Below are 27,606 nucleotides of genomic sequence, written 5' to 3'. Positions count from 1 at the left end.
GCAGATTTGGTTTCCTCCTCAGTCCCGGAAGCGGCGCCACTGGGGGATTCGTAACGGCGCCGACTGGCGCTTATGGTAGCCGGAGTGGGTCAAAAGAGTCGGTGGTGAAGATCGGAAAGTTTTAAAAAAAAGAAAAAGAGTTTTAAAACAGGAGGGCCTTCCCCCTCCCCTTTCTCACCTCCTTGTGACTCCGGCGTCCTCGGTGAGCGCGAACTTTGGGGATCGGGTTGGGGGAATGAGGACTTCGGGTTCCTCGGGGCCGCTTTCAGTGGGCGGACAAGCATTTCAAGGCAGGGGGACCCTGATGTGTCTTGGGGGTTCCTCTGGAAATCCTTTGGGGCTTGGGAACGGACGGGGAGCAGCCTTGTCTTGTTGAAGAAGGAGGGGATTTTTTTAATGGGACGTTGAGAGACATACACAGCCATCTCTTCCTATATTACCCAGTGATTTTGGGAAATAACGGCCTCTGTTTTTGTGCAGAGGTTTTGCAATAAGGGCGCATCTTGGGTCGTGGCAAAAAAGGCACGTCCCTGAATTAGGTTTCCGCTCGCAAATTTATCTTGTGCCACTTGCAAGCCAAGGACTTCCCTCCGTTGCTCCATCTGGGTGCTGAGATGCCACAGATGACCATTTTGGTCTGACATCTGTCGAAACGAGGCGTTTCAGGCTACAGCTGTGTAGAGAACTTAGCATTTCAGGGTTTGTTTGTTCGTTTGTTTTTACTTATTTACTCTAAGCCACCCAAGCAACTTTATGTTATGTATGACATTTGTATGCCACCCTATAAGTAATAAAATCCCATTCAGTTTGGTTGCTTATTGATACTTAGGCTGCAGCCCTGTGCATGTCGGCACATGAGGAAGTCGCATGGAGTTCAGTGGGTGTTACTTCCAGGTATGTGGGTACAGGATTGTGAACTTAGTGGTTTTTTAAACAGCTGTCTAAAAGAAACAGTTTGAATGTGTGCCAACCCCATTTAGGACACCTTGGCAGTTTTCACCTCCTTGCTCTTTTTCATCTCCTGCTAAAGGTATCAACATATTTATTTACTAATGGCTCAGGGCAGTATGAGGTGAAAATAACCTCTTGTCTTCAGAAAAAATCTAAATTGGTTAAAGCTACCTAAGGAGAAATTTGTCCTGCTTAATATAGGCATCCCCATCAGACCAGCGTTGCACACCCTTTTGTACTTTTTTCTCTTGATCTGTATAAATATAGATAAAAATAACACCAAACACACCTACTTATTTCTCTGGCATTTATCTTGAGTCTTTCCCTTTTACATCTAGTCCCAATCTTTCTCCTTAACACACACATTCAGTCTCCAAGGGAAGCCCCTGTCCTCTAACACGCTTTCTCCTTATTCTCCATGATCTTAGCCTGCAAATGATCCAGTGCTTTCAAACAAGAGTGTCTTGGAAGCAGCTTTGGGTTTTCTGGTATCTAAATAAAAATAAGTTTACAATTTTTGGCTAGCCCTAGTAGCCAAGCCAAAATTGTGGTTTTAAGGACCCTTCCCCTTTCCTTGTCACTTACTTCACCCTGCGCCCCTGCACATAGTCAAGGACTAGCTTCAAATGGAGCTCAAAAGAGCTGTGGGTTTGGCTGCTGTATCATACATGATGCCGGGGCACCAAGGAAACTCTTGCTTCACTTTCTTGCTGAAAAGAGGGAAGCGTTCCATCGTTAGCCACTACAGGCTTGTTTCCAATTCTCCAAAACATTGTTTGAAGCGTTGGAAATATTATGCACAAAACCACCCAAATGAATTTAGAATCTTGCTGATTGTCGTTAGTATGGCAATTGAATAAGTTCCAATACAGTTTCCTATGTTGTCTCAATAATTTATATTTTGTATGTTCCATATGGGAAGTTTTCCAAGAATGCTTTGGATTGATAGCTTCTTTGTTGCATAAGAAATAAAAATAGTGTTCTTTGAGATTCAACTAGGGCAGGGCTAGTTAATTTGATGCCCTCTAGATGTTGTTGGATTCAAAATCCCATCATTCCTGACCATCAGCCATGCTTGGGGCTGACAACAGGGGTATAAATAATAAAATTGTTGTTATTATTCTTCACATCTGGAGGGCACCATATTGGTGACCCTTGATAGGTGCTTGGGCTTATTTTATCCCTGAAATAGCCAGGGAAAACCTTCAGAGCTTCAGACTTGCAGATCAGTTTTAGCTTTACAAATATCCTTGATCTTAAAAAGGCAATGAAAGAAACCAGCCCCCCAGAAGCTGCTATTCTTCAGCCATTTACACTGACATAAAATCTGATGGAGCATATCCCTTCTTTCTGAAGTTTTGTAAAAACAACCTGTGATTGTTAAAATGAATGCTGATACTCCATGCAGCATTGTTTATGTAATGAGATGTCTGTTCAAAATTAAATACTAATCTTGTGAAGAAATTCTTGCTTTGCTAACCTTGTTTTGTTTGCTTAGCTGTTTTCCAATGCAAATATTTACAGAAGTAGAAAGGAACGTTAACACTCAACAATAGTTCCTCCATCCATATCCATCCAAAATCCGTATTGCAGCAATATCATTAGTAGCATCAAAAAGACAAAGTCAAAGGAATAAATTAATATAGTATGTGAACAAGCAAATAGAAACCTGACATATTATGGTCATTATATAATAACAAACAATGTGAACCGTATACAAGCCAGTGAAATTATTTAAACAGTATACTACAAATAGACAATTCCCCAATGAATTTGGAGTAAGATTTCTATGATTAAAACTCATTTCATGCTTTTTCAACTAACAGAGAGCATGTATGAATGGCAGCCCTCACTGCCTCCATTCTTTGGTGTTTTTCTTCCTTTCTCATTAATGTTAATACAGTAGACCCAGAAAACATATTATTAAAAATATATTTTTTAAATCACCCACTATGATATAGAATGTATAATGTAAGGCCACTATACATAATTGTAATGGGTATGAGTTACTCGTGCGTAAACTGGTGCTTCTCTAGGCTAATTTGCCTGGTTAAACCTTTCTGACTGCACAGCCCCTTCTCATCGTGGCTGCTTCAGTCGCTAGCAGAATCCGTCAGTGGGCGTTTCTTGAACCTCTTCCAACATAAAAGCTGTTTGACACCCAGTCTCCTCCTCCTCTCACTGTGCGGAAGTCTTCTGCGCAGGGAGGGCGTGGGTAACGGAGGACCTGTGCTCTCCTCACTGATGTCCAGTGAAGAGTCCTGGAGCCCTCTCTCCGCTTCCCCCATCTGCCCCCCTTTATCCCTGGTGTTGTGCTGATTTGCTTCCCCCTCTATTGAGCCGTTTCTCCCCCTGCTGCTAGGTCCTTCGCCCGCATCATCTGGGAGCCTCCCCTTCGCCTCTCGCTCCGATGTCAGTTCCCTGACAATAATGTAATTAAAATACCTGTTTAGTTCTGTTAAATGCTTTCATGGTAATCTTACATCAAAATCCAATATCATATGGCTTGACTTGGCACAGTATTTGGTGACATTTTGGTTAGCCTGTTAAAGGTATTGCCTTAATACAGATTTTGATTTTTTTTTAATGTGCCAACACATCTGACCTTTACTTGTATCCTTCATTTTATAATTGAAAGCCATGCAACGTATAAATTTTCTAGTGAATTTTTAAAGTAGCTCTTTTGCAAGAATAATCTAACATATTACAGGAGACTTGGTTTTGGTAATTTATTTTTAAGCATACTCCTCTTTTTGTTTGCAACCCAGATTTCTTCCCTTGTAATACATTTTGGACTGGGATAGAACCCAACTCTCTTAAATAGAGCATTAATATTCATGAGCCCAGAGTCCTGCTTCTGAACAGAATAGACATAATATAAAACTGTGTCCCTTTTGCAGCAATTCAAATATTTTTCTCTGTCTTCCAATTAGTGTTTAGGTGTTCTCAGATGTACACCAATGTAGTCTATGTACACAGGACAGTTTACTGTGAAATAGAGAGCATTTGGAGGACATTATGTTTTATTTAGCATTGGATGATAATTTTACTGTTGTATATTTGGAATAAAATGTTTTTATTATTTATTCATAGAAGTTACAATTGCTTTTCTCCCTGCAAGTGGAGGATTCTGAGATTTTATTGCTCTTCCTAGTCACAATATGTTTAACCACCTAATAACACAAGCATGCTTAGCTATGCCCTGAGTGTTCATGGATGTGTTTATTCCTTTTCCTTTTGCAGTAGCACAGATTAGTGTCTTTCGAGACAGTGATGGCTTTTCCTCTTGAATCTGAACATGGAGGCCGCAGGGACAGATGAAGTAGAGAAAATAAAATCAAAGTTTATGTCTGCATGGCATAATATGAAATACAGTAAGTGAAACGCGATAAATTGCATTGCTTAAAACAATTAATGAAAGAATGCAACCTCATCTTTGAAAATGGATTGTGCATTGTCTCAAATGACTGAAGCTGGTTTGCAGTTCCCAGTTAATGTTAACTGTTGTTAGTGCTGGTGCAGATGTAAAGCTAATACTACAAGGGAAGGAAGTGGGAATTTGCACAAGAGAGAGCATGAGTCGTTTTTTGAACTCTGAGGCCCAGTGGACTCATTCGGATGTAATGCTAAGCCATTTTGTATTATGTGAATGAGACTTGGGTTTGTCAACTTCCTCCCCATCTCTCCTCTCTCAGTGCAACTGCAAAAAGGAGATCAGAAGCATTCATTTCTATTTTTAGCTAACCTTTGTTTAGCATTATGTCCAAAGCAAACTATTTTACCTATGATTTATGGAAACAAGCCAGCTTTAAGCCATGGTTTATGAAGTTGGCTTGTTTTCATAAACCATAGATAAAGTTTAACCACAGTGTCGGGTTTGGGTGTAATGCTAGACTGCCATCGATTGAAAAGAGAGCTTTTGATCTCATTGTCGCAGTGTCAGAGGAGGAAATGCATGAACCACAGTTTAGTACTGTGTCTGAATCAAGCCAGTGAGATAGCAATTAGGGTATGTTTAGTGCTAATTAAATATTGTTGCTTTGTCCTTGCTTAAGATCTCAACTGTACGGTTAAAACATAGTTTAGCTGAGTAGTGTTTAACCTTTTCAGACCCAGTGCCCACTTTCAACCCAAATATGTACATGGGAAATAATTTCTTAATTTTTTTACCATATATTTGTATGGTGGTAGTATGACCTGTCTTAAATCAGGCCATGACCTGGTGATGGTTCCCAGCTGAAGACTGATGATTTAGCTTGTGAAACCCAGCCTTTCCCTTGGAGGGCATCTGTAGATAGACCTACCTGTCATCTTGCAGGTTGGGAGGTTGATGATGTATGAAACTGCCATAGCCACGATTAAGAAAGTGGCTGTGTTACTTCTCCATTAGTTGACAAATTTTTGCTTCTAGAAATTTCTGTGCCTCTTTGGACACCTACTCCTTTGTCACTATTAAAAGAATCACTTGCACTTAAATAGTCAGCAATAGATGGGGATAAATCAGTGTATTTCCCCATTCTGTAAATTCCATTTAATCAGATATCCATGACAGAAACAAATCTATTCTGGTATCATAGTCCATGAGGAAGATGCTAGAAAAGGGGAAGAAGAGGATAGCATGAGAAAAGAAAATATTTATGAAACTTTCTGCAGAAATAACCAAAAGAGCAACTGTTGTTTTGTAGTTCCTAATAATTAAAGCTTAAAGAAAGCTTAAAAGATTCTACTAGGTTTTTGTCAGGTTTCTGCTCTCAGTAAAGAGAAACTCAAAAGACATAACTATTTGAAGACTTTTTTTAAAAAAACCAGCCTTTAATTCTGTTGCTGTTTAATTTTTATTGTTTGCCCTGGATTTCTGGTCCCTTTTTTAATGTGCTTTTAGCCTTTAATCTAGTTGTTTTTCTGCCCCATTTAGCCTTTCATTCCTCTATGCGAGGAGGAGATCAGGGCTGAGTCTGTGTGAGCACCCCCTACCCACAAGTTCCCATGACCATGTTGAGGACTGGATATGTTTTTGTATTTGATTGCTTTGAGTGTTGCCTTTCAGAGGGATGAAATGGGCTGCATAGAAATTTTGTATGAATGTTTGTTTATTTATTTGAAACATTTATATACTACCTGTATCAAACAAGATCGGATTTATTTCTCAATATTGTGTTTCCACTAGTTTTTACTGCTGCTTGGAAAGTGAAACTTTCTATGTGTGCTTTTTTTTAAAGTGCAGACATCAACATAAACTATTTAACAAATTTAACACAGGAATAACCTAAACCCTATTTGTATTGTACAAAGCAGAGGAAGTTGTTTTTAATAAAAGCTGAGACTGCTCATTTTCTTCCTTGCTTTCTGTGAACTTCATTAAAGTTGGCCTGGAGATCATTTCTAAATGTCATACTTTGCTTTTCTTCTTCTTTATAGGCTGGGTGTTGAAAACAAAAACTTACTTTAGCAGAAATTCTCCTGTCTTTTTGCTGGGAAAATGCTACCATTTCAAGACTGAGGGTATGTGCTGCAAGCATGTAACTTGCTCTTCAGTCCAAACGGACATTGATGCATATATATTACTGTTTCCCACTTGCAATAAGTGGCTGCTGGAAAAGTCTTACATTCCATATGTGAAGGATCTTCATAGGACATATTAAAGCTCTGTTCCCTTACTTCCAATACACCCAAAGTTGTACAGACAGCTACTAACACAATCTAGTCTGTGTGAAGCCAGCATATACCTCTCAGATCCTCTCTACTTTGTTAAGGACCTTGATGAGTGCAGTTGGAGGGTTGGGTGAGGCATGCATAGGCCTCAAATTCTTTATAGTGGCTTGTGAGCATGTGCAGACTGGGCAAACAGGGCTTTGTAAAATCCTGTGCCAATTCATTTGTGTCTAGGCAACAATTGTGCTTATATGTCAGTTACAGCCCTGGCTTAATGTCAGTTACTGTATTTTCTTCGGTTTTCCTTTCTGCAAAAGTTGTATGCAGGATAATTGTTTCTGTAATATGGAAGAAAGAGATAACAAAAACCAATCCAAACTGGCAACTGTTTCTGCTTGCCTTCTGATTTTTATATAATTTTTTCTCCCACATTTCCTTTAAATATTCTGACCTGAAGACACTGGCTTTACCTTTACTCTTTATGGAGTGAAGCCTCTAGCTCAAGGGTAGGTAACCTAAGGGCCACGGGCCACAAGTGGCCAACAGGGGTCATTTAACTGACCCACGAACCGCCCCCGAACCGAGCCGCCCACTCAGTGAGTCCCTGCGCACTGTGCTAAACCGGCACGGCGTGGCGCAGGGACTCACTTGTGTGGTGCCGGAAATCATGTCTGCGCATGCTCAGACGCTGAAAATTGCGTTTGTGCAGGTGCAGACACCGGAAATCGCGGCCACGCGCATGTGATCCAGCCCACGGAGGGATCTCCGCTGGAGTGAACCGGCCCAGTTGAGGTAAACTTTGCCAACCCCTGCTCTAGCTGTATATTCATTCCCTATGGCAAATACCTGTAAGCTCAAGTTACTATTTTTGTTTTATTATTTTGTAGAGATTTCTCACAGTGGGCTTTGTACTGTTCACAGTTCTGATAAATTGTACAAGATTTTGCAGTTGGTCACTTATTTAAAACAAGTACGTACTAGTAAACCCTTTTTTTAAAAAGAAGCTTGTTATGTCTCTCTCTTATAGAGTCAAGTGACACGTCACCAAATGGGTCAAGTTATGATATAACAGATGAAGGGATTTCAAGAAATGTGGAAGAGTTCCGTAAAGATTTTATTTCCAGAATATGGCTGACATACAGAGAAGAATTTCCTCAAATCAAGGGCTCAGCTTTAACAACAGACTGTGGCTGGGGCTGTACCCTGAGGACTGGCCAGATGCTTCTAGCACAAGGACTTATTCTTCACTTTCTTGGTAGAGGCAAGTTCACCAGATTTTTGACCTATTCAGTTAACTTTTAGTTTTTGATTTGAGGGAATAGATAACCAAAAGAATTGGGCCATGTGTGCTTATGAGAATGAAGTGTGTTAGAATTGTAGAGTTTGAAGGGACCACAAGGGTCTTCTAGCCCAAACTCCTGCAATGCTGGAATTTATTGCCCATCGTGGGGCTCAAACCCACAGCCCTCAGATTAATATTCTCATGTTCTACCTACTGAGCTATCCTGAGTGTTAGACTTTCAAATTCAGTAGTTACATGCAATGCTTATTTGGTTTTTATTCGGAATGATTTTTAAATAACAGTGTGGGGGATGTATTGGTGGGTGTTATGCAATCCTTTTCCAAAATGGATTCAACTTTCTAATGCCTATGTTTGGCAATCATGAATGTATATGTTTTCTTCCCCCCAAATGTTGCTCTTCTAATGTTTTTTACCCCTTTTTTTTACCTTGACTTTTGTTTCTTATTTAGCAGTTGAGAAGATGTAGCCTGTTCCTAAATCTTGCTAAGGCAATATCTTGTGGCAATGAGTTTCACAACCTAGTTATAAAATCATTTTGAGGAAATTGCTTGAGAACATTTAATAATTTTAAATACAAATTAAAACAATTCAGTTTAACTAAAATTTATTCTAACTTCTTGGAAACCATGTTTAATTCTTGGAAAAATGAAAAACAATTCAATTGAAAAAGTTAGCAGTTAAGTTTTGTGTAATACAATGACATTTCTTAATTCATCAATGCCCCTTAATCCTGTTCTGTGTGAAAAGATTTCTGTGTTGTGATGGAACTGTTATAAAATCAGTGTTGTTGTACTTTTATTCGGAAACTCTGGGATTGTCTGGCTGATGCTAAATCTCTGTTGTTTAGTGTAGAGAACAGACAACTTTAAGCATCTTTAAATTTTCACCAGATAATTTAAAACGAATAAAAATTCTTTAGATTGTTTACTAGCAGGCAAACCATTAAATATATGCTGTATCTGTCACAGACTGGACGTGGCCAGATGCATTTGTCATTGAAAATTCAGACTCTGAATCATGGACAAGTCACACAGTAAAAAAGCTCACTGCATCCCTCGAAGCATCACGTACAGGAGAGAAAGAATTCAGGAACCAGTCAAGCCACCACAAGCAAGCCCCAGGGGGGAACTGGGGGAACAGAGAAAGGAGGGATGAACACTTTCATCGAAAAATAATATCGTGGTTTGGCGATTCTCCACTTGCAAATTTTGGCTTGCATCGCCTAACAGAATATGGAAACAAGTCTGGGAAAATAGCTGGAGATTGGTATGGGCCAGCTGTTGTAGCACACCTTTTGAGGTAAAAACAAACTAAATTGTCTTTCACTAATGTATCCAATGGAGGGAGAGCTCATTTTAGCACTGTCTTGAGATTGTCAGCTAATTAGAAAGTAACAATTAAAGCTTTAGCTATATATCCTTGTCATTAGTGATTCAAATTCATAGGATGTGTTCCAGAAAGAAGAAAAGGAAGGAGTAGTGAATATTTTAAGACTGGTCTCTGTTCAAAGTTTCTTTTATTTCTGAAACATTTCCGTTGGATTATTCTAGACTACAAAGATTTGTTCCAAACCTAGACTTTTGGTAGGGTATCTTGAATGAAATGTTCTAAAAACCAACAACTCTTTTAACCTTGGAACATGCATAACATTATAGACTACTACTTCTTTTTTTTAATACTGTAACCTGGGGGCTGTAATGTACTGATAGTGTAATGAACTGTCAGAGTTTAAAATTGATGTTTTCAGCATTTCTTTGCACACATCAAATTCTTTTGAAATTGTAAGTGTATGGGACTATTAATATTATAATTACATAATAGTAAAAGTAAAGGGTCTGTGACATTCAGCCTAGATTGAAAAAAAGAAAAAAGCTGAAAGTCAGATTTCTCAGTACAGGGTGCCTTTATGTGCCATTTTTTTGGACACCATTGATTTTGTATTTTTATAGTCTTATGTTCTAGGTGGGTCCCAATATGGTCATAAATTGAATCATTAAACTTTCTAAGCACAAGAGGCCAAAGTGCAGATGTAAATTTTTACATTTATATAGATGCAGGAGTCACGTGCTGCTTGTATAGCAAGAATATTCACCTTGAATGAGACTACTGGGAAATAATGCGGTGTCTTGAGAGGTGAAGGTTATTTATGTATCCAGTTGAATTTGCAGAGATAAATAATTGGAATTGACACGGAAAACTTACTAATATTTTCCTAGAATTTCACGTTACACTTTTCAAAAAGGAAGCTTCTAAGGTTTTCATGTTCAACTTGAATATTTTCTGTAAACCAATACCACCAGAAATTTATCCATTTATCCTTATCTATTCATAGTACACCCCTTCCACACCCACTTGGACCCCTCATACAACTTGGAGCTGATTGTTCTTCAGAATGCTCTGAGGCCATGAGTAGCTAACCTTTGGGGGCAATAACAGTATACATACTTGCACGGGAGTATTTCCTACTGAAACTGGTGGGCCTTACTTCTGGGTTTGTGCATTTAACTTTGGAGCTAAGGTCATACAATGATTATATATACAGATTGGGTTGGATCCAGTCTAGTAATGATTTCCAGTCCTTGTGCTCCTGGAAAAGCTTTTGCAGAGGGTTGATGGACCCTCCGGAACAGTATGGGATGTGATGGTGGAAGATTCGGGGACAAGGGGAAAATCAGGATGAAGGGTGAAGAAAAGCCTTTGCCCTCTTTCACCACCAGAAACCCTCGGCCAGATCCTGTGGGGGGACAACCCATTATGTCTTTGTGTCCCATAACATGCTCCCAAATCTATTTTACCACATGTATATGTGGTTGGTTATGACTGATGGCAGATTTCCACTGTGTGTACTCTGTATCATAACAGGTTTGTAACATGTTGACACATTATAGTGGGCAATTGGCTTTCTTCACGCATTTCAACAAAGATGTGTGCAGTTTTCCTAACTCAGATTTTTCAGCATTTCTTCTTTAGTAAAGCAAGCTATAGTAGTACCTTGGGTTACATACACTTCAGGTTACATACACTTCAGGTTACAGACTCCTCTAACCCCGAAATAGTACCTTGGGTTAAGAACTTTGCTTCAGGTTGAGAACAGAAATCGTGCAGCGGCGGCACAGCGGCAGCAGGAGGCCCCATTAGCTAAAGTGGTGCTTCAGGTTAAGAACAGTTTCAGGTTAAGTACGGACCTCCAGAATGAATTAAGTACTTAACCTGAGGTACCACTGTATACTAAAACAGTTTCCACTTGGTGAATTAGCTATCTGCTAATTGGAAGTAAGCATAATGAAAAACAGACTGGCATTGTCTTATGATGCTTGTTTTTAAATTGCTTTTGTTTTCCTTGCTTGCCACATTTTGCAGTCTGCGAATTACACTTGTAGTTCATCTTTGTGGCAGATTAAGGCTGTGTTTTTCAGCACTCCTGCCTAGTCTATTTCTCCAGAGTAGGTGATTTGAGGATTGTGTCCTAATAAAACTGTTGGCACATTTGCAAAGCTAAACAGGGTCCGGTGGGGTTTCAAATGGATGAGGGACCGTGTGTTGAGATTATTTCACTGAAGGGGGTTGGACTAGATGATCCTTGGGATTGCTTCCAACTCTATGGTTATGATTCTGCACCTTAATTCTGTGCATCGTGAACCTAAAGTAAGCCTGTTTGTATTTAGAAAAGCTGTTGAAGAGTCAAAAGACCCTGAGTTACAAGGAATAACTGTCTACGTTGCTCAAGATTGTACAGGTAAGGGGGGTATATTGTGCAGTATTCTTGACCAATGCTAGCGTTAAATCTTACATTTCTTTGTGATGCTAAAAACATTAGAGTTTGATCCATTTTGCAAATGGATAGGAACATTTCAATTTGTACTCCTCATGATAGCTTCCTGTCTCAACATTCCAGAGAACCTACTTATTCTTAACCAGATTTTTTTTTCTTGGGTGGGGAGGTCCCACAATGCAAACAAAACCCCACTGACATTCCTCTGGATCAAAAGCTTTACAAACAAAGTTACACATTGCAAAACTTCATATGTAAATAAGGTTAATATTAAGCATTTGGGTTAGATTGTAAGCTCCATGGGGCAAAAAGCTTCTTGTTGTTTCACTCTATGGTGTTATTGTATATTGTTGGTGCAGGGTAAATCACAAATGATAATTACTGAATTCCTGGGGATCAATGTTGCTGCGCCGACTCTTAAAGGTTTGTTTGAGTAACATTTTCTAATGCTGAAATATGGAAGCCTTTTCTTTTCTAATACAACCAGAGGATTGTGCACTTCTGTAGCATCTGCCGTGAGCAGGTCCTCTGAACTTATTGACTCCGTGTTTCGGACTCATTCTTTTTCCCAACATGCACAAACCATTTTAAGTGATATATTAATTCTTTTTCTCTACGGAAAAAAAAATTCCGAGTAATTAAAAGTATAGTTTAAGAAAGCCATCTTCACTCTCCTGTGCTATTAGATCAATGCAAAAAATTAATTTCCTTCTGCCCTGGAATAATAATGAATGTTTTCACTTTGCATTGAATACTCAAATATATCAGGCAGGCAATAAAGCAAACACAATCGCGGTTTCCTTATTGGACGAAAGCAGCATAAATGCTCAGATTATGTATGTGCTGCTTCCAGGCGAGGTTGGATACTAATGCTTTTGCTGGAGTACCAGAGGGAGATGCATAACACTAGGCTTCTGGTAGAGATCGCCCCAAAGCTGTGATATACCCAGGCTGTAAGAGCATAAGAATAGCCTTCTGGATCAGGCCAGTGGCCCATCTGGTCCAGCATTCTGTTCTCACAGTGGCCAACTAGATGCCTGTGAGAAGCCAGGGCGTGGAATGGAGCACAAGGGCAACACACTTCCCTCCCATGGTTTCCAGCAACTGGTATTCGGAAGCGTTGCTACCTCCAGCTCTGGAGGTAAGAGCATAGTCATCCTGGCTAGTAGCCTTGAATAGCCCAGTCTTCCATGCACCTTCCATCCCCTGGAACAGGACAATGTTAGCAGCAGCTAGAAGGTCTGTGGGGACATGTCCAAACCAGGTATGCCTATGGTTTGCCTAGGCTCAACTACTTTCTTTCTTAGCAAAAGTCCTTGCAGATTTAATTACGGCATCAGGTTTCATGACTATGCCATAATACGGTGTGGTTGTCTTGAAGCTGCCACAAGACAAATTGCTGTTTTTGCTCCAGCAGGCTAACAGAGCCCTCTGGAAATCCCTTGCATTGACATATCTGCATCGGTGTGGCCTAGGAGGGAGAGATGGCGAGCCTAGCCCCATTTGCCTGGGAGTGAACCCCGCTGAATTCAATGCAACACACTACTGGATAGATATGCTGTAAATCAGCAAAGTGCTGTTTTCGGTTAGACTCCAAGATGCTCTTGGTGCAGCGCGTGGGTGGACTTCACGCTATATTGACACAGCAGTGGAAGTCTATTCATGACTAGTGAGCCAAGAAGCACCAGTCCCATCAGTTCATGTTACAGCAGTTGGGCTTCGTGCAGCGCAGGGCTTGTGGCATCTCTGGTTTCTGCCCTTAGGCATGCACACTTACACACTTGTGTTTCTGGCCCTCACTGGGAGGACACAATCCATGAGGAGGGCCAAACAGTGCCAGTTCCCTCTTATCCCCCTTAGCATCGTCAGATACCTTGTTTTTTGGCTGGTTTATTCAGTGTGTATTTGGTTTCGTTTGGTTTATTCAGCATGTGTTTGAAAATGTGTTTTTAAAAATCTCCCTTTACATTTCGTGTTGCCTCATTCAAGTTTACAAGTCCGATGTTATCGATACGCAGTGCTCTTTCGCGGATTCTGAAAAATCGGATGCCAAATCTGTCATCATATTAATTCCCGTGAGGCTGGGAGGAGAAAGAACCAACATGGAATACCTAGAGTTTGTGAAGGTATGAAACGAGTTTCAGTGTCACTTTTCAGAAAGTAACACTAGATGGTATAAAAAGACAGTTAAGGATGGAAATCTTTAATCTATTAAAAGTATTTATGATTTTTACGGTAGTAGATCATAAAGTTTGACTTCAGAAATTTGAAATTTCAGTATGCAGACATAATTGCAGGGCTAGGATATTCAATGTTAAACCAGTTATAACTATTCCAGTCCCTAAATGGCTGTCTTGCTGATGCAGTAATTCAGGATAAAGACTGATCTGATTTCACCTGTATTGGTGGTTCATTCAGTGAGCACCCCCATGCATCCTTGATTTTAAAATGTTACCTAGGATCTTCATCTGTTCCCCACACTTAAGCAGCTGATTAGTGGCATTTACATTAACAGTATCCGTTTTCTGTCTCAGTGGTGCTAATAATCAATTTAAGACTGTCATGGAAGCCCTAAAGATGACTATCTCAAATATCAGCAATAGTGTGCCATCCCTTCAGTCTATGCTCTTGTGACCCTCCTTTTCTGTAAAACACTCGGATATCAAAATTAATAAGCATGTTCAGACACTGGGTGGTATAACATCTGCTGCTGCACCCTGTTGTACCCATATTGGCTGTTGTACTATAGACGGTTCATTGTAATCTCTCCGTTTGGAAATTGTCCTATCCTCTTGCCTATTTTACACACTTCTAGTCCTCCCTCCGTGGAAATGTTTTACCTGGGCCTGTAAAAATACTCTTCTGAATTAATGGAAGCTGTGCCTAAAGGGAAGAAAAGGGGACCAGCCCCGCTTCTATTTTCGCCAAGTAGTGTTAAGAAGCAAAGTCTACTTGATTAGTCAAGGGTTCAGAGGCTGTGCTAAATGAAGTAAAATGACAATATGGCAGCTATTTGTTTAGCCTGCTCCAAGTGTGAAGGTTTTAAAGTTAGGATTTCCTTCTCATTTGCTTTCTTGTCAATGTCTGGAAGGACAAGTGTCATGCTCCATATGTACATGGACACACAATGAATAGCATCAGTTGAATGAAAAAGAGGATGGGTTTAATTTTGCTTGTCAAAGTAGTTGTAGACGCCAGGGAACCTGCACAGGTTTTGTCAGGCACATTAGCATGCAGTCCTTTGAAATGTGGACCTTTAGATTCTTTATCCCACAGCAGGCTTAACATCGCTCTCTCAAATGCTCCTTAGTCTCAAACTCACCCCGAGTGCCAGGCTTGTTTGCTCCTTCCCTCCCCATTGTGGCTCAGTGCCTAGGTGTTTTCGCCATTGCTGTTATTATTCTGGAATGGCTTATCCATGCTTCCTGCAGCCCCAAAGTGCTGTGCTTTCTCTGTGCCAAGGGGGGGGGGGAGGCCACTTCCTCCCTGGGGCGGCGAGGATGCCTTTGGGAAGTGCATTCCAAGCAGATCAACCCTTTTGCAGCCTTCTGCTTCCCAGCAGAACACTCTGAGATGGAAGAGGCTTAGCGACCAGAGATGCCAGGGACTGCCAGGCCAAGGGATTCAGGCAGTCCACAGGTTGCTCAGTTCACCTCTGCCTCAGACTTTCTCTGAATGCCTTTCTTAGGTAAATGATACAGCTCTGCTTTCCTCTTGTAAGCAGCTTGTACTGAACAAAATTAGCCAGCATGGAATTAAGTCTACTGTGTGGTAATCCTGCCTCTCCCCCCCGCCCTATTTATTTATTGTGATGACAGGGGATTTTGAGTCTTGAATACTGCATTGGTATTATTGGTGGCAAACCTAAGCAGTCATATTACTTTGCTGGATTTCAAGGTTAGTATTTTAATAAGGTATGTCTTTTTCAGGGTGGTATACCTCTTCTCTTCTCTTCTCTCCTCCCCACCCCCTCCCACCCGCCAAGCTTTGGAGTTAATAGAAACCCCCTGGGAAGTGGAATGATTAAAATAGCAAAATGAGTACTTTATTAATCAGACTCACCAAAGTCCAGTCATTTGTCATTTGCCCTATATGGTAATTGGATTCTGTAAAATGTACATTTAATTTTCTTTGTTGCACAAACAAGGCATAATTTATTTGTTTCATCAAACTCTCTGAGCCTTTCACTGCTTACTACCTGGCAGATCTTGGTTATATATTTACCCTTTAGTAGTTTAAATGGTACAGGTTGATGACCAAATGACAAGCAAATATGTTCTTCCTGTCATGATGAGGGAGTACAATGCATTTTTCATATGCAAACTCCTGGAATATAATTGTGTGTTTGTAAAAGTAATTTTATCTCCAAAAATTAAATGACAGTCTCATCACTTTATCAAAATTCTGCTTCTACAAGCATATTTGATTATGCAAAAGTTAATCTGTCCTGCAAAAACCTACGCTTCAGTCAATGAATATCAGCCTGGCAGGCAGTTACTTGCTGGGGGTGTCTTTCCCCCCATGGTTCTGCATAGAAATTGGATTGTAAGCAGTGTAATAATAAGGTGTTTTTTGAATTACTTGTCTTTTGTTTTGTCCTTGTAGATGACAGTTTGATTTACATGGATCCTCATTACTGCCAGTCTTTTGTAGATGTCAGCGTAAAGGATTTCCCCCTCGAGGTAGGATGGATAAAGAGCCAGCACTGTTTGCTTCATATATGAACCAAACACTAATTACTTAGATCGTTTCTCTTTCTTTCTTTCTTTCTTTCTTTCTTTCCTTCTTTCAACATAGAATCACAAAAAGGAATAAACTAAAAAACGGACCAAGCCAAATTCATTGCTGATGTTTTGTATACAGTGGAATACATATCCTCCGAATTTGTTTGTGTGTCAGATTTTTGCTTTGAGACAACCAAAGTCTAGTTTTGGTGCTTTTGCAACGGGAGTAGCATTTCCTCACTCCTTATTACTCCCTTGTTACTTACAGGAATTTCAAGTGCCGAGTGTCCATCTTCACTGCTTTGGGAAGGAGATTTCTCTCAGTTGTGTGTGTGGTTCATACATGAACAGCTCTATGCTCAGACTAGATGCTGCACATGTGTGTGTGTGGGGAGGGTCCCACAACTTTCCCAGGCTTGGAACTAGGGGAACTGCCTGAAATCTTGGAACTGCTTGAAATCTTGACGAGTCTCTGCCAGTCAGTGCAGACAATACTGAAATGTATAGACCAGTGGCCCGACAGTTTCCTAAGTTCCTATGATTTAGATGGCGGCCACACACAAAACATTGGGGAGTGCAGTGCCTCTGCTATGCCCCTGGGACTGTTTACGGAGCTGAAAGCCTGTAGATGGAAATAGTTCTGAGATTATGAATGCCTTTACTTGACCCAAGTTGACTTGCAATGCAAACCTATGATACTTGAATGCAACGGAAGGCAGCATCCCACAATGAAGGTGTGTAGCACTCCACTGTGCTGTCTGCTTTTTCTCCAGACTTTTACCATTTCCCATGACAAAGGCTGAACATGGACCAAGATGCACAAAGAAAGAAGCACCCCCCCCAAAAAAATTGCTTCACTACTTGCTACCAGCAGCAGCTGGCCCAATTTACAGCTAGTCTGCGTCCCAGGAGCCCAGGTCTCAGGAGCACAGGAGTGTTGAACCTGTGGCCATCCAGATACTGAACTCCACAGTTTCCATCAGCCAGCTTGGTTACAGTTGATGAGAACTGTAGTCCAACAACATCTGGTGGGCAGTAGGTTCTCCTCTTCATATTTTTTTAAAGCAAGTTTCCAGACCTCTGTCAAGGGGGTAAACTTGAAATCTGCTTGAGCAACTCACAAACAGACAGGGCACAACAGCCCCACCCATTTTGTGTTTTAAAAATACTGGCTGCAGTGTGAATCAGAGCTTTTGAGCTAGCTCTGATGACGATCCTAGTCACTCCTACAGTCTGCGCAGCTCATCTACTCAAAAGGGCCTTTTCTCTCACCCCACTTGAGCAGTTTACATTAATTCTGCCCAGTTTAGCTGCTGCCGCTCAGGCTCAGGCATTTTTCCATCTGGATTAAATTGTGCAAATACTTTTTAGCTTGTGTGCAATCCTCAGGTTTAGTAGTGAATAAAATAGATTTGCACATATGTATCCATTGTAGTATTGTTGAAAAGCTTTTAGCAGGTAGCAGTCCTAGATGAGAAGTTAAGGAATGAGAAATTAGGTTACAGCAGGTCGAGAGAGAAAGGAATAGAGAGGTGTCTGTGAATTATAGTTGTCTATAGTTTATGGAAACAATTTCTTATTAAAGTAATATCTGCTTGCTCAGTTCTTCAATAATCATTTTTTTATAACAACAGTGTCTGATTCTTCCTGATGTCCGAGGTAAAATGGCTACCTGAACATAGGTGACATAACAAGAACATGCCGATTTGGGTGGTCTCACCTTGCAAGAAGCACTTGTTTAACAACTGAATTGTGGATCAGACCTTAATGTTGAGTGCATGTAATAATAATCTGTCCTTGTCTAGGGGTGTCAAAAACTAACAGAAATTGCTTTCTTATTGTAGGTAACAGTTCTGCTAGATTTCTCCATATCATATGTTTTCAGAATTGATAAACTGTCCAGGCTAAGTTGAAAATCAATCCAGTCTGCAGTCAACCTACAGAATCTATTTGTTTGGAAGAGCCTGACCGCTGTTCTATGCATGTAGAGTGTATTTTCTAAGCATTGAGATAAAACTCTGGAAGTGCTGCACTGCTTTTCAGATGCTGCTGAGCCATCCCTTTTTGTGTGTGCATCTGTTGGGAAACTTATATCACTGAATTTCAAAAATAAGAATTATTTTCCTAAAGTGGATAAAATGTTCTACTAGGTTACTTTTCTCTGTGTTGAAGAAAAGTAGATCTATTGTATTGGAATCTAACTACTAAAAAGTGTATTGCAATGGAAAAGATACATCAGTGGAAAGGAGGTATAATGAAAAATGATTTCATCCAGTTCTTCTAAGCCCTTGCAAATTTCTGTAAAACAATAGGGAGACAAGAGCAGCTATCAGGGAATTGTTATTGCTAGTAGATGCTGGCAGTAGGCCTCCAGGTTTTCAGTAAGTTTTCTTTCCCAGTCTTCCTTGGCAATGCAAGAGACTGATCCTGTGGTTATTTGCAGGCAAAGCCCGTGTGCTTGCCTGAAAAAGTCATTTGGATCATGAAATGATCAACTTCTCTTTTTATAAAGTTCCTCCGCTGGAAACAGTCACTTAATATCCTTCATGACTTGCATTTTGCAGATTCAAATGTGCAGAGAAAAGCATGCTTGTTACTTTAGAAGTGCCAAAAATAAGGAAGAAACAACACTGTCTTAAAATACCTGCAAATTAGGCCAAATTCCTTTTCTTGCAACACCCATGTTTTTCCACATTGCAGTTGGAGATGAAAGGTTTATTCCTTTACTTGAAAAAAATAGGATTTTTTTTATTTTTTTTGAACATTTAGTTGACTTTAGCAGCTCTCATTTTTACCATGTAAAAGTGCTTTTTGTTAATTGAACTGGTAAAACTGAGTCAGTTTCATGGAAATGTTTTATGAATCGTTCGGAAACAGGACAAGTAATTGTATCTTATATCAATCATTTTCTCTTGTGCTTTTAAAGCATTTTAAAAATCTTTCACCCACTTATAATTACAGTCATTCCACTGCCCTTCTCCAAAGAAGATGTCTTTTAAAAAAATGGATCCTAGCTGCACTATAGGGTTATATTGTCCAAATGTGCAAGCCTTTGAAAGGGCTTCTGAAGAAATAACTAAGGTAAGCATCCACATGATGAAACTGATACTTCACCTTGTCGTCCTTTACTTTTATTTTATTTTGGAACATCTTAAATATAACTCTTCAAGATGTATTATCAGGGCTTGAGCCACTGATATGTACTGGCAAAGACAAATATATAAGCCCAACAGCAATCTCTTGTGATCCCATTACATCACCACAATTGAATTGTAAAGTCTAGATAAAGAAATATCTTAAGTAGATGATTCAGTAACTACTTACACAAGAGTATTTTCAGCAGATATGCCTATCACCAGAGAAAATGGCCTTTCTTAAAAATAATCTGCATCTTAAAAGGCAGTTTTTTGGGAATCACTGACCAAATTTAACTGAATTACCTGGGGTAAATGATTTTGCAACGCATGCATATGTGTATTGTAGAAGTTAAATTAACTCAGAGATAATTTCCCCCTTCTCAATTATATCAAGACCAAGTATAGGGTTGTCCCACTAGGTGGCAGCATTTAAACGAAAATATTTATGCGGAAAGCTTCAGACACTGAATGATCTTCTACACAAAAAGAATATTTTAAAAGGCAATCAATTCCTTGGGGATGACTTTAAATGGAAATATTAAATCAAACTAAATTGTGCATTATTATTTGTTAGTGTAAGTATGTTTGTTACATTTACAGATAAAATATTATTACTATGTGTTAGCACCATTTTAAATTTACTGTGAAAGTAAGCACATCTTAGATACAAGCAAACACAGGGTTGTTTATTACATCTGGTATAAACTAAGAAAAAGGAAATAAAATTGTTACATTTAACACATAAAAAGGGAGCAGCCACTATATTTGCACAGTAACACACGCCACTTTCTCTTAATTGTTCGTGCTCACTCCCATCTACTCATCTGTTTGTTTTCATCAAGCTGACATAAATAGTTGCCTTGCTCAAAAGTACAATAGACATTTAAAACTATGGTGGTTTAACAAATTCTTGTCTGAAAGATGGCATAGGAGAAGGCTTTCCTAGTACCACTCTTACAGCACTTAGGGTGCAGTCCTATGCATACTGTGCAAGTCCCACTGAACTCTGATTTGCACTGTTAAAGCTGCTAGGTATTGTGAAGTGGAAGTGTGAAAGTAAAAATAAAAAGGAAGGATCTAGGAAGAACCCATGTCATATTGGCTCGTTGGCCTTGTTTGCATCTAGCAGTGAGCTATGGTCAGAAATAAACCATGGCTTGTCATGAATGAATGACATGCTGCTGCAGGCTGCTCAGTTTGAATGTAATGCTAAGCCAAGCTTTGTGGTTTGTTTCTCCTGGAGATCCTGGCAGGATGGAGCAGGCACGATTGACCAGCAGGCAGCAGCACACTGCTCATTCATAGTAAGCCATAGTTTGCTTCTGGCCATTTTTGTTTCTTTATTTTGCTTGATAATTGAATCTACCTTCTGAACAATTCATAGATGTTGGAGGCCCAAGCTTTGCTCACATCCTTCATAAAGAGAGAGAGAGAACATGCCACAGATTTAATAATCCTAGAAAGTAAAGAGGCATTCTGGAGTGGGGAAGGCTTAGAGAGTGGTTTGTCCAAGGCTATAGTGTCCATGACAGAAAATGCATTTGAACTAGACTTCTTGGCTCATAGCTCACATTTGTAGCTACTAAAGACATTGCACTGCTTCTTAAGAATTCTGGAGATTAGAATTCTCTGTACAGAAGACTGCCTCAATCAAAATTACTTTTCTTGGGAATCAACATCATTTTGATTCTGATTACATTGTATCATTTTTCATGTGTATGCTTCTACAGGAATAATTCCCAAATCATTCTTTTGAAAAGAAAGCACTACATACCTTAGAAGCCAGCCCCTGTATCAGCAGGGAGGTATACTAGTTCTGTGTGATTGTCTTCCTAAGTGGGGGATTGTTCAAGCAGTGGTACAGAACCAGATATTTTAGAAGTCTTTCATCTCCTTTGAAATGGTCATGGCTGTGTATTTTTTTCATGTACATGTGTACATCATTTCATTTTGTGAGAATCTGATAATTTGGTGTGAAATTTGATAACAATCTTTTTTTCTATCTCAAGCAAGTTTCTAGCTCATGGCTTAATGTGAATTCAGAAATATATAGGCAATTTCTGAAGATAGCTGAAAAAGCAGACCAAGGGGGGCTTTCATTTGGTAAATGGGTTTCAGCCTATCAATGCCCTTCACAGCTCCTGTATCACATTTCGATTTTGTAGGTCTTGAGTGTCAAAGATTAAGAAGGGTAAAAAATTAGTGCAATCATTTCCACAGTTCTGTGGTCTGAGTTTCCTTACATTCCCTTAACAGTCAGTATTTAGGGAATCGTGGTTTATTATATCTAGTGTCCTCCATTACAAATTTAGCATGAAGCCACTTGACTAATGTATATCGTCCTTGCAAAATTGTGTGTGTGTGTGTGTGAGAACACATATATTTTCATCTATAATGGGAAGAAACTCATCAGACACTGTGTAAGTGGGGAGCCGCTTTTACTTAGTCATGGTGGTGGCTGTCATGTTGCAAGACACCTGTCAATTAGGAGGGGAAGGCCTGCCAGCTAATTTCACAGGCTACCAAACAGCCATCAGAATACCGTGAACTTCTGTTACTGATGTGGGCTGAATTGATCCAATAGCCAAATGATAAAAGGTTGTATCCAATTATCTTGTCCCTTGAGATCTGTTGCCCTGTACCACCTTCCTAAAATGTTCCCCTTTCACATGAGCCTCCTTTTTCCCTCTCTCCTCTGCTCGCCACTGATCATGTCTTGGTTCTCCTTGCCCTTCTCTTTCACAATACTATTGGAAGGATGTAATTAAACTGGGATAGAACAGTTTAATGTAATTAAACTGGGATAAAACAGCAGAGCCCAGTAAAAAAATGTGGAATTTGATTTTACTGCAAGCATGATTTTCCCGCTCCTGACTGTTGTTGTTTAATACCTCATTCTGCTTAAAGATTTTTAAAAATTGTTTTGGATTAAATGTGCAATTAGAACTATTTTTGAATTTCTGATTTGACCAGTCCCTCATGTAGATTAATCTGTAGACTAATGTGGCTTTTTAATACGGTGCTGTAACCATATATGTAATTTAGCTGATTAAAATTATAGCAGTTCAAAGAGCTGGTGCGAAGCTTGGTTTTGAACTTGCTAGGTTTTAGATGTTATACGAGAGAGCTGACTGGGTATGATTTGTTTATCATTTGTTTCGCTTTGGGTGTAATTCTACCATGCAAATAAATGGGTGTTCTAGGTACAGATCTAGTGTGCACACATCTCTGATGGGGAGATGTGGCATTGGGAGGTGTGCCACAGACATGAAAAAGATTTATTTGGGATGATTTGTATGCCCTTTGTGCAGTGTTTTCTGCTTGGTGTTAAAAATGAATGCTCAGTTGACAATGTACACATAGTTGGAATAAGAGCAGTGCAATGTTCTTTGTCTTCTAATCAATGTTTTCCTCTGATCCTGTGTTTAATTGTAGATCCTGAAAACCTCATCTAAGGAGAACTACCCTTTGTTTACCTTTGTAAATGGGCATTCTAGAGACTATGATTTTCTGATGAGTCCAGTCCTGGAAGAGAGAACCCTTTTCTCTGAGGATGAAAACAAAAAGTTGAAATGTTTTAGTACTGAGGACTTTGTCTTGCTGTGAGGACATTTTATTGTATTTATTCATTTGAAATATTTATGCCCCATCTTTCCACCTGTCAGGATCAATAATGTGGCTTAACATTTAATATTAAAAACAACAGATAAAACAGTTAGCCAGCTTAACCGAAAACATCAATTCACAGAAAGATAGAAATAAAGCAATACAATTATCCAGGTCTGCTACTGATGATCAGTTCCACCAATGCGTTTTCTAAATCCCAAAAATTTGGGGAGGTGGGGGAAGAACAAAAAAACCCCTCTTGGAAGGGAATCCCACACTCTAGGCACCACAACAAAGAAGACCCTGCTTTGCATAGTTAGTCTCAACATTTCTCAGGGCAGGGGAGTCAGAGCCAAGTTTCTAGCTGTGGTTCAAGTGAAGCCATTGCACCTCCTAGCAGTGAATTCTAGGTGCTGAAGATTCACACATGGGCTAATATGTACTGTACTTTACCTGTCTGAATTGCCTGAGGGAGAAGCAGACAGGTGAAGCAAGTCCTGCCCTGCCCCCCCCCCAATCCCATCTCATGTATGAAGTGGCATCAAGTTGGGATATTTTAACTATCGTTTGGACAGCCCTTCTTCTCATAGCAAACCCACAGTGGTGCAAGAGGTGGCCCTACCTGAAGCAGATGTATGCTCCTAGGTGTACATCTAGGTGTGGTTTATCAGTTTGCTTTGTGCTTGATGGGAAGCAGTAGTCCTGGTGCGTGTGAAGTCTTGGCATACCTTCTTGCCCTGAAAGCAACACCAACATCTGTAAAGGTGTTGTTGGCCCAGCCTCAGCAGCTGACTTATTCTCTAGACGTTTGGATTTGTCCACCAAGCTCGCCATGCCATAGTCTTACCTGCTGTGGCAGTTCCAGAGAACAGTAAGATAGCAATTTCCCTTTGAAAATACATGTGTTGCGTTCTTCAGGTTTCAGATTTTGCCAACGTGTTTTTTTTAAAAAAAAACACCCTTTGTAAATTTATTATTTTCTTAGATTTTCTTAGATAGTTGATGAATAATGAAATGATGTGCTGGTAAAGGAATAAATCATTGTTTCAGTTCAAATATGGTAGAATATTGAAGGTTATGTGCCAGAGTTACTTTATGGTTTGCAGTGTAATCTAAACATTCCCTATTCAAACCAGTTTTTTGACATTGACGCCACATATTTTTGGGGATCCCTGATTCAGAGTATCTGTGGTGAACTTCATTCAACCCACTAAAAGGCAGCCGGACATGTGAGGTAACTTATATGGCGAGTTTGCAGTATGGATTCAAATCCATTGAGAACAAGTATTTAGGATGTTGTCTTAATTTAAGATTAATGTGTATAAAGAGTCAGCAAATAAAAATATTAGTGTTACTCTGTCTGAACTCCCATAATGTTTAATAACATAATCATGAAGTGCCACTTCCAGTGTGCATCTTGCTCAAATGTGCATCTATTTTTTAAAAAAACAACCAGTAATATGGATGCAATTGTGAAAGCTGAGCTATGTAAGTGCATTAAGGTGCTGCTTAGCAATATTACCTTATAATGGCTAGTCATTAAGATCATAGTGGAACCTTAATAAGAAGAGCTAATACAGTATTGGCTTCTCTCACAATTTGAAAAGGTATGTTACCAATAATAATCTGCAGCCAATCACAGTAGACACAAACAGTTATTACACGGGTGCTGTGTGTTTTGTTTCCTGTCTCCAAATACAATTTGGATTCTTATAATATTAACACTGTAGCTTGTAAATCAAAGCATATAACTGCAAGGTGAGAAGTTAACAGCAGACACGCAAGGGGGTGATGATCTGGTTTGTGATACCTCTAGCCACTGATGTACATTTAGAAGTACCAGTCACTTAGCATGTAAATCTCTAACAGCAGGCTTAATTTCAGCGCAGCATATTTTAAGTGCACACAAATAATATGGGGAAGAAAACTGTTGCTTTCTTAAATGTGAAAATATTAAATGCTCATGCCTTCATTTTAAAAATGTATCGTTATTCCTGGGATGATTCCCCCCCCCCCCGCTTTCTAAAGAAACAAGCTATGTAAAATGGCCTGGCTATTGGTTCTGTTTGTTGTAACCCAACATTCTGCTGCAGTTGTCTTGTCTGAATAATAAGCTTCCTGTACCTCCTTTTTACAAGGATGACAAAAAGGACAGTTTATAGACAAAGCACAAAACTTATTTGAACTCTGCCCAATACAGCTAAATGGGAAACTTGCAAGTCGAATGATGGCTCATTCAGTGGCAAAATGTTTGGGAAGTCATGCAGTGCAATCTTTTGTGGAAGTAAGTTCCAATGTGTTAAGTGTGGCTTACTCTCTAGTAAGTGGTAAGCAAATCTAATGCACAAACGTTTTATTGGTACATGACAATAATGGTAGTGTATTAATTGTAGTAGATCTGTATATACAGTTGTATATTTTTCACTAAACAGTACAAAAGACCATTTGTGCATTTCTGCCTTCTGTGCTTCTAAACTACTAATGTTATTCACATTCCCTTTATACATTTAGTTGCTTTTTTTTTTAAGAATGAACTTACCTTTTGCCATTTGACTAGCCCCCAAAAGGAATAAAACTTAACTAGATTGTAGTTTATGAAGGAGCAAAGTTCTCTATGGCAGATCAGTAAGACTTTTAACTTACCGTATATACTCGAGTATAAGCCGAATTTTTCAGCACATTTTTTATGCTGAAAAAGCCCCCCTCGGCTTATATTCGAATGAGGCGGGTGGCAGTGGTGGAGGGACGAGCGGCCTGAAAGGAGCCCTTTCAGGCTGCTCCTCCACCTTTGCCGCTGTTGGCAGTGGAGGAGGAGGAACGAGCAGCCCGAAAGCAGCCCTTTCAGGCTGCTTGTTCTTCTTCCACTGCTGCTGCCACCACCAGGTTTGTGGTGTGGTGAACCAGCTAATACTCAAGTCAATAAGTTTTCCCAGTTTTTTGTGCTAAAATTAGGTGCCCCGGCTTATAATCGGGTCGGTTTATACACTCTATCAAGAAAACGCAACATTCTAAAATATAATTATTTTTTAGAACCATCAAAAGACATTTTTTTCTCTGTCATGTAGAGCACTTGAACTAGACATTGTTTGTCAGCTAGTAGCCAAAACAAGGTGTGCCATACTTCTATCTCTTCATAACAAGTGACAAAAGGCCTTGAAATTTTACAAATAATCAGATCACCAAGCTTAATAGCACTGCTATTGGGGTGCGGTTGGTATTAATCTTTTCCATTCTGCTTAATGTTCAAGTTGACTAAACTACCGAAATTTTTCTCTGGGTTAGCATACTCCAATGAATTCCCATGTAACTTGGAATGTCAGTTTTGCATCGTGCCACTGCCTGCTCTGGCCCCCATCCTAGCTTTGGGACATTCACAGATTGTCCTAAAAGTTTGTGTTACAGTACTGACAAGTTAAATTACTAAGTTACTATAAATTAATGTTTTTCAGTAACTACAGGGGACTTTAATTTGAAACCACGTTAATTACATGGTGATTCTCGTTACCTCTGCTGCATTATCTCCTTGAAATCTCTGCAATTAATTTGTGTCGTTACTGTTGTTGCTGCTGCTGCTTTCAAACACAAACCATCCTAGCATTCATTATCACATACCCAGCAGTTTGCCTGGTGTTTTTCTTTTTTTCTTTTTAAAAGGCATCTTATAAATCAACACCCTAGTTTCATGCCATGATATGTTGAATGAAGATGTGGACACACACTAGGATTAAAATGACCAGAACCTTACTGAGAGGCAATAGGCAACACAGCTAAACTCTGTAAGAATAGTGCAAAGAGGAACTCTTAATATTAGTAGGCCTGACCAGTTTGGGGGAGGCATGGGGGTTCCCAGTGAAAACACTTCTTGCCCATTAAATATAGGCCATAAAGCTGTTCCTCCCAAGGGAGAGAACCAAATTTTTAAACAGAGATCACAACCCTCATTGAAAAGGTTAACTCGGTCTTTGCAGAAAAAGTAGTGCTTCCCATACAAAGCCACAGGGTTGACAGTAGCCTCGGAAAGATCCTGCCCATATTCATCTTTGCATTTGTTGTCCGCAGATCCTGTGCAGAAGCCCACCTCTTTAATTTAATGTAAACTCCTGGGGGAGTTTTAAAATCCCCGTTATATCCTGAAAACCTTGCCAATCAGTTCCAGCCCTCCCCTTTTGCTTAAGTTATGATTGTCAAGATAAATCATCATGTTGGAACACTGTTCCTCCACCCCCTGCCAGGCTTTTCCATACAGCCAAGGAAGCATTGCTTCACTGCGTGCCCTGAATGCTGAACCAATGTGTCTGTGGCCCTCAGCTGCTTTTGGAGGGGACTCTGAATACTACCTTACCTTTTCATATTGTGGACATAGGGAGGAGAATATAGCACATTGACATCTGATGCAGGAAATCTGTAAACTGGGTTTGTATATATAATACCAGCAAGTGCCCACAAGCACCACTTTGATGT

At 39.7% G+C, this 27,606-nt stretch overlaps 1 protein-coding gene across 5 annotated transcripts; it reads left to right on the top strand.

The window, feature by feature from the left end:
• Window positions 1-40: 40 nt before the first annotated feature.
• Window positions 41-25,587, top strand: ATG4C (autophagy related 4C cysteine peptidase). 5 transcript variants are annotated; one of them, XM_053392217.1, is made up of 12 exons: window positions 42-202; window positions 830-894; window positions 4,195-4,325; window positions 6,370-6,453; window positions 7,631-7,864; window positions 8,875-9,205; window positions 11,572-11,642; window positions 13,668-13,804; window positions 15,497-15,575; window positions 16,284-16,360; window positions 19,364-19,483; window positions 22,975-25,587. In XM_053392217.1, the coding sequence occupies exons 3-12, from the start codon at window positions 4,250-4,252 to the stop codon at window positions 23,143-23,145; spliced, it is 1,380 nt and encodes a 459-aa protein (XP_053248192.1). In that variant the 5' UTR covers window positions 42-202; window positions 830-894; window positions 4,195-4,249; the 3' UTR covers window positions 23,146-25,587. The 5 variants fall into 5 exon arrangements, with proteins under 5 accessions (XP_053248195.1, XP_053248192.1, XP_053248191.1 ...); XM_053392216.1 differs by lacking the exon at window positions 830-894; XM_053392219.1 differs by lacking the exons at window positions 42-202; window positions 830-894 and adding an exon at window positions 511-699.
• The last annotated feature ends 2,019 nt before the right edge of the window (window positions 25,588-27,606 follow it).

This window comes from Podarcis raffonei, chromosome 6 (assembly GCF_027172205.1).
Source record: "Podarcis raffonei isolate rPodRaf1 chromosome 6, rPodRaf1.pri, whole genome shotgun sequence".
Lineage (NCBI taxonomy): Eukaryota > Metazoa > Chordata > Lepidosauria > Squamata > Lacertidae > Podarcis > Podarcis raffonei.
Note: the sequence above shows the minus strand (reverse complement) of the source record. Positions and strands in the feature narration are given on the sequence as shown.

Excerpts from the sequence above, each read along its gene's own strand:
- ATG4C (XM_053392216.1), top strand. The coding sequence starts at position 4,250 with ATGGAGGCCGCAGGGACAGATGAAGTAGAGAAAATAAAATCAAAGTTT. Across the intron at positions 7,865-8,874 it reads TCTTCACTTTCTTGGTAGAG|ACTGGACGTGGCCAGATGCA; the intron begins GCAAGTTCACCA and ends TATCTGTCACAG. Across the intron at positions 9,206-11,571 it reads GTTGTAGCACACCTTTTGAG|AAAAGCTGTTGAAGAGTCAA; the intron begins GTAAAAACAAAC and ends GTTTGTATTTAG.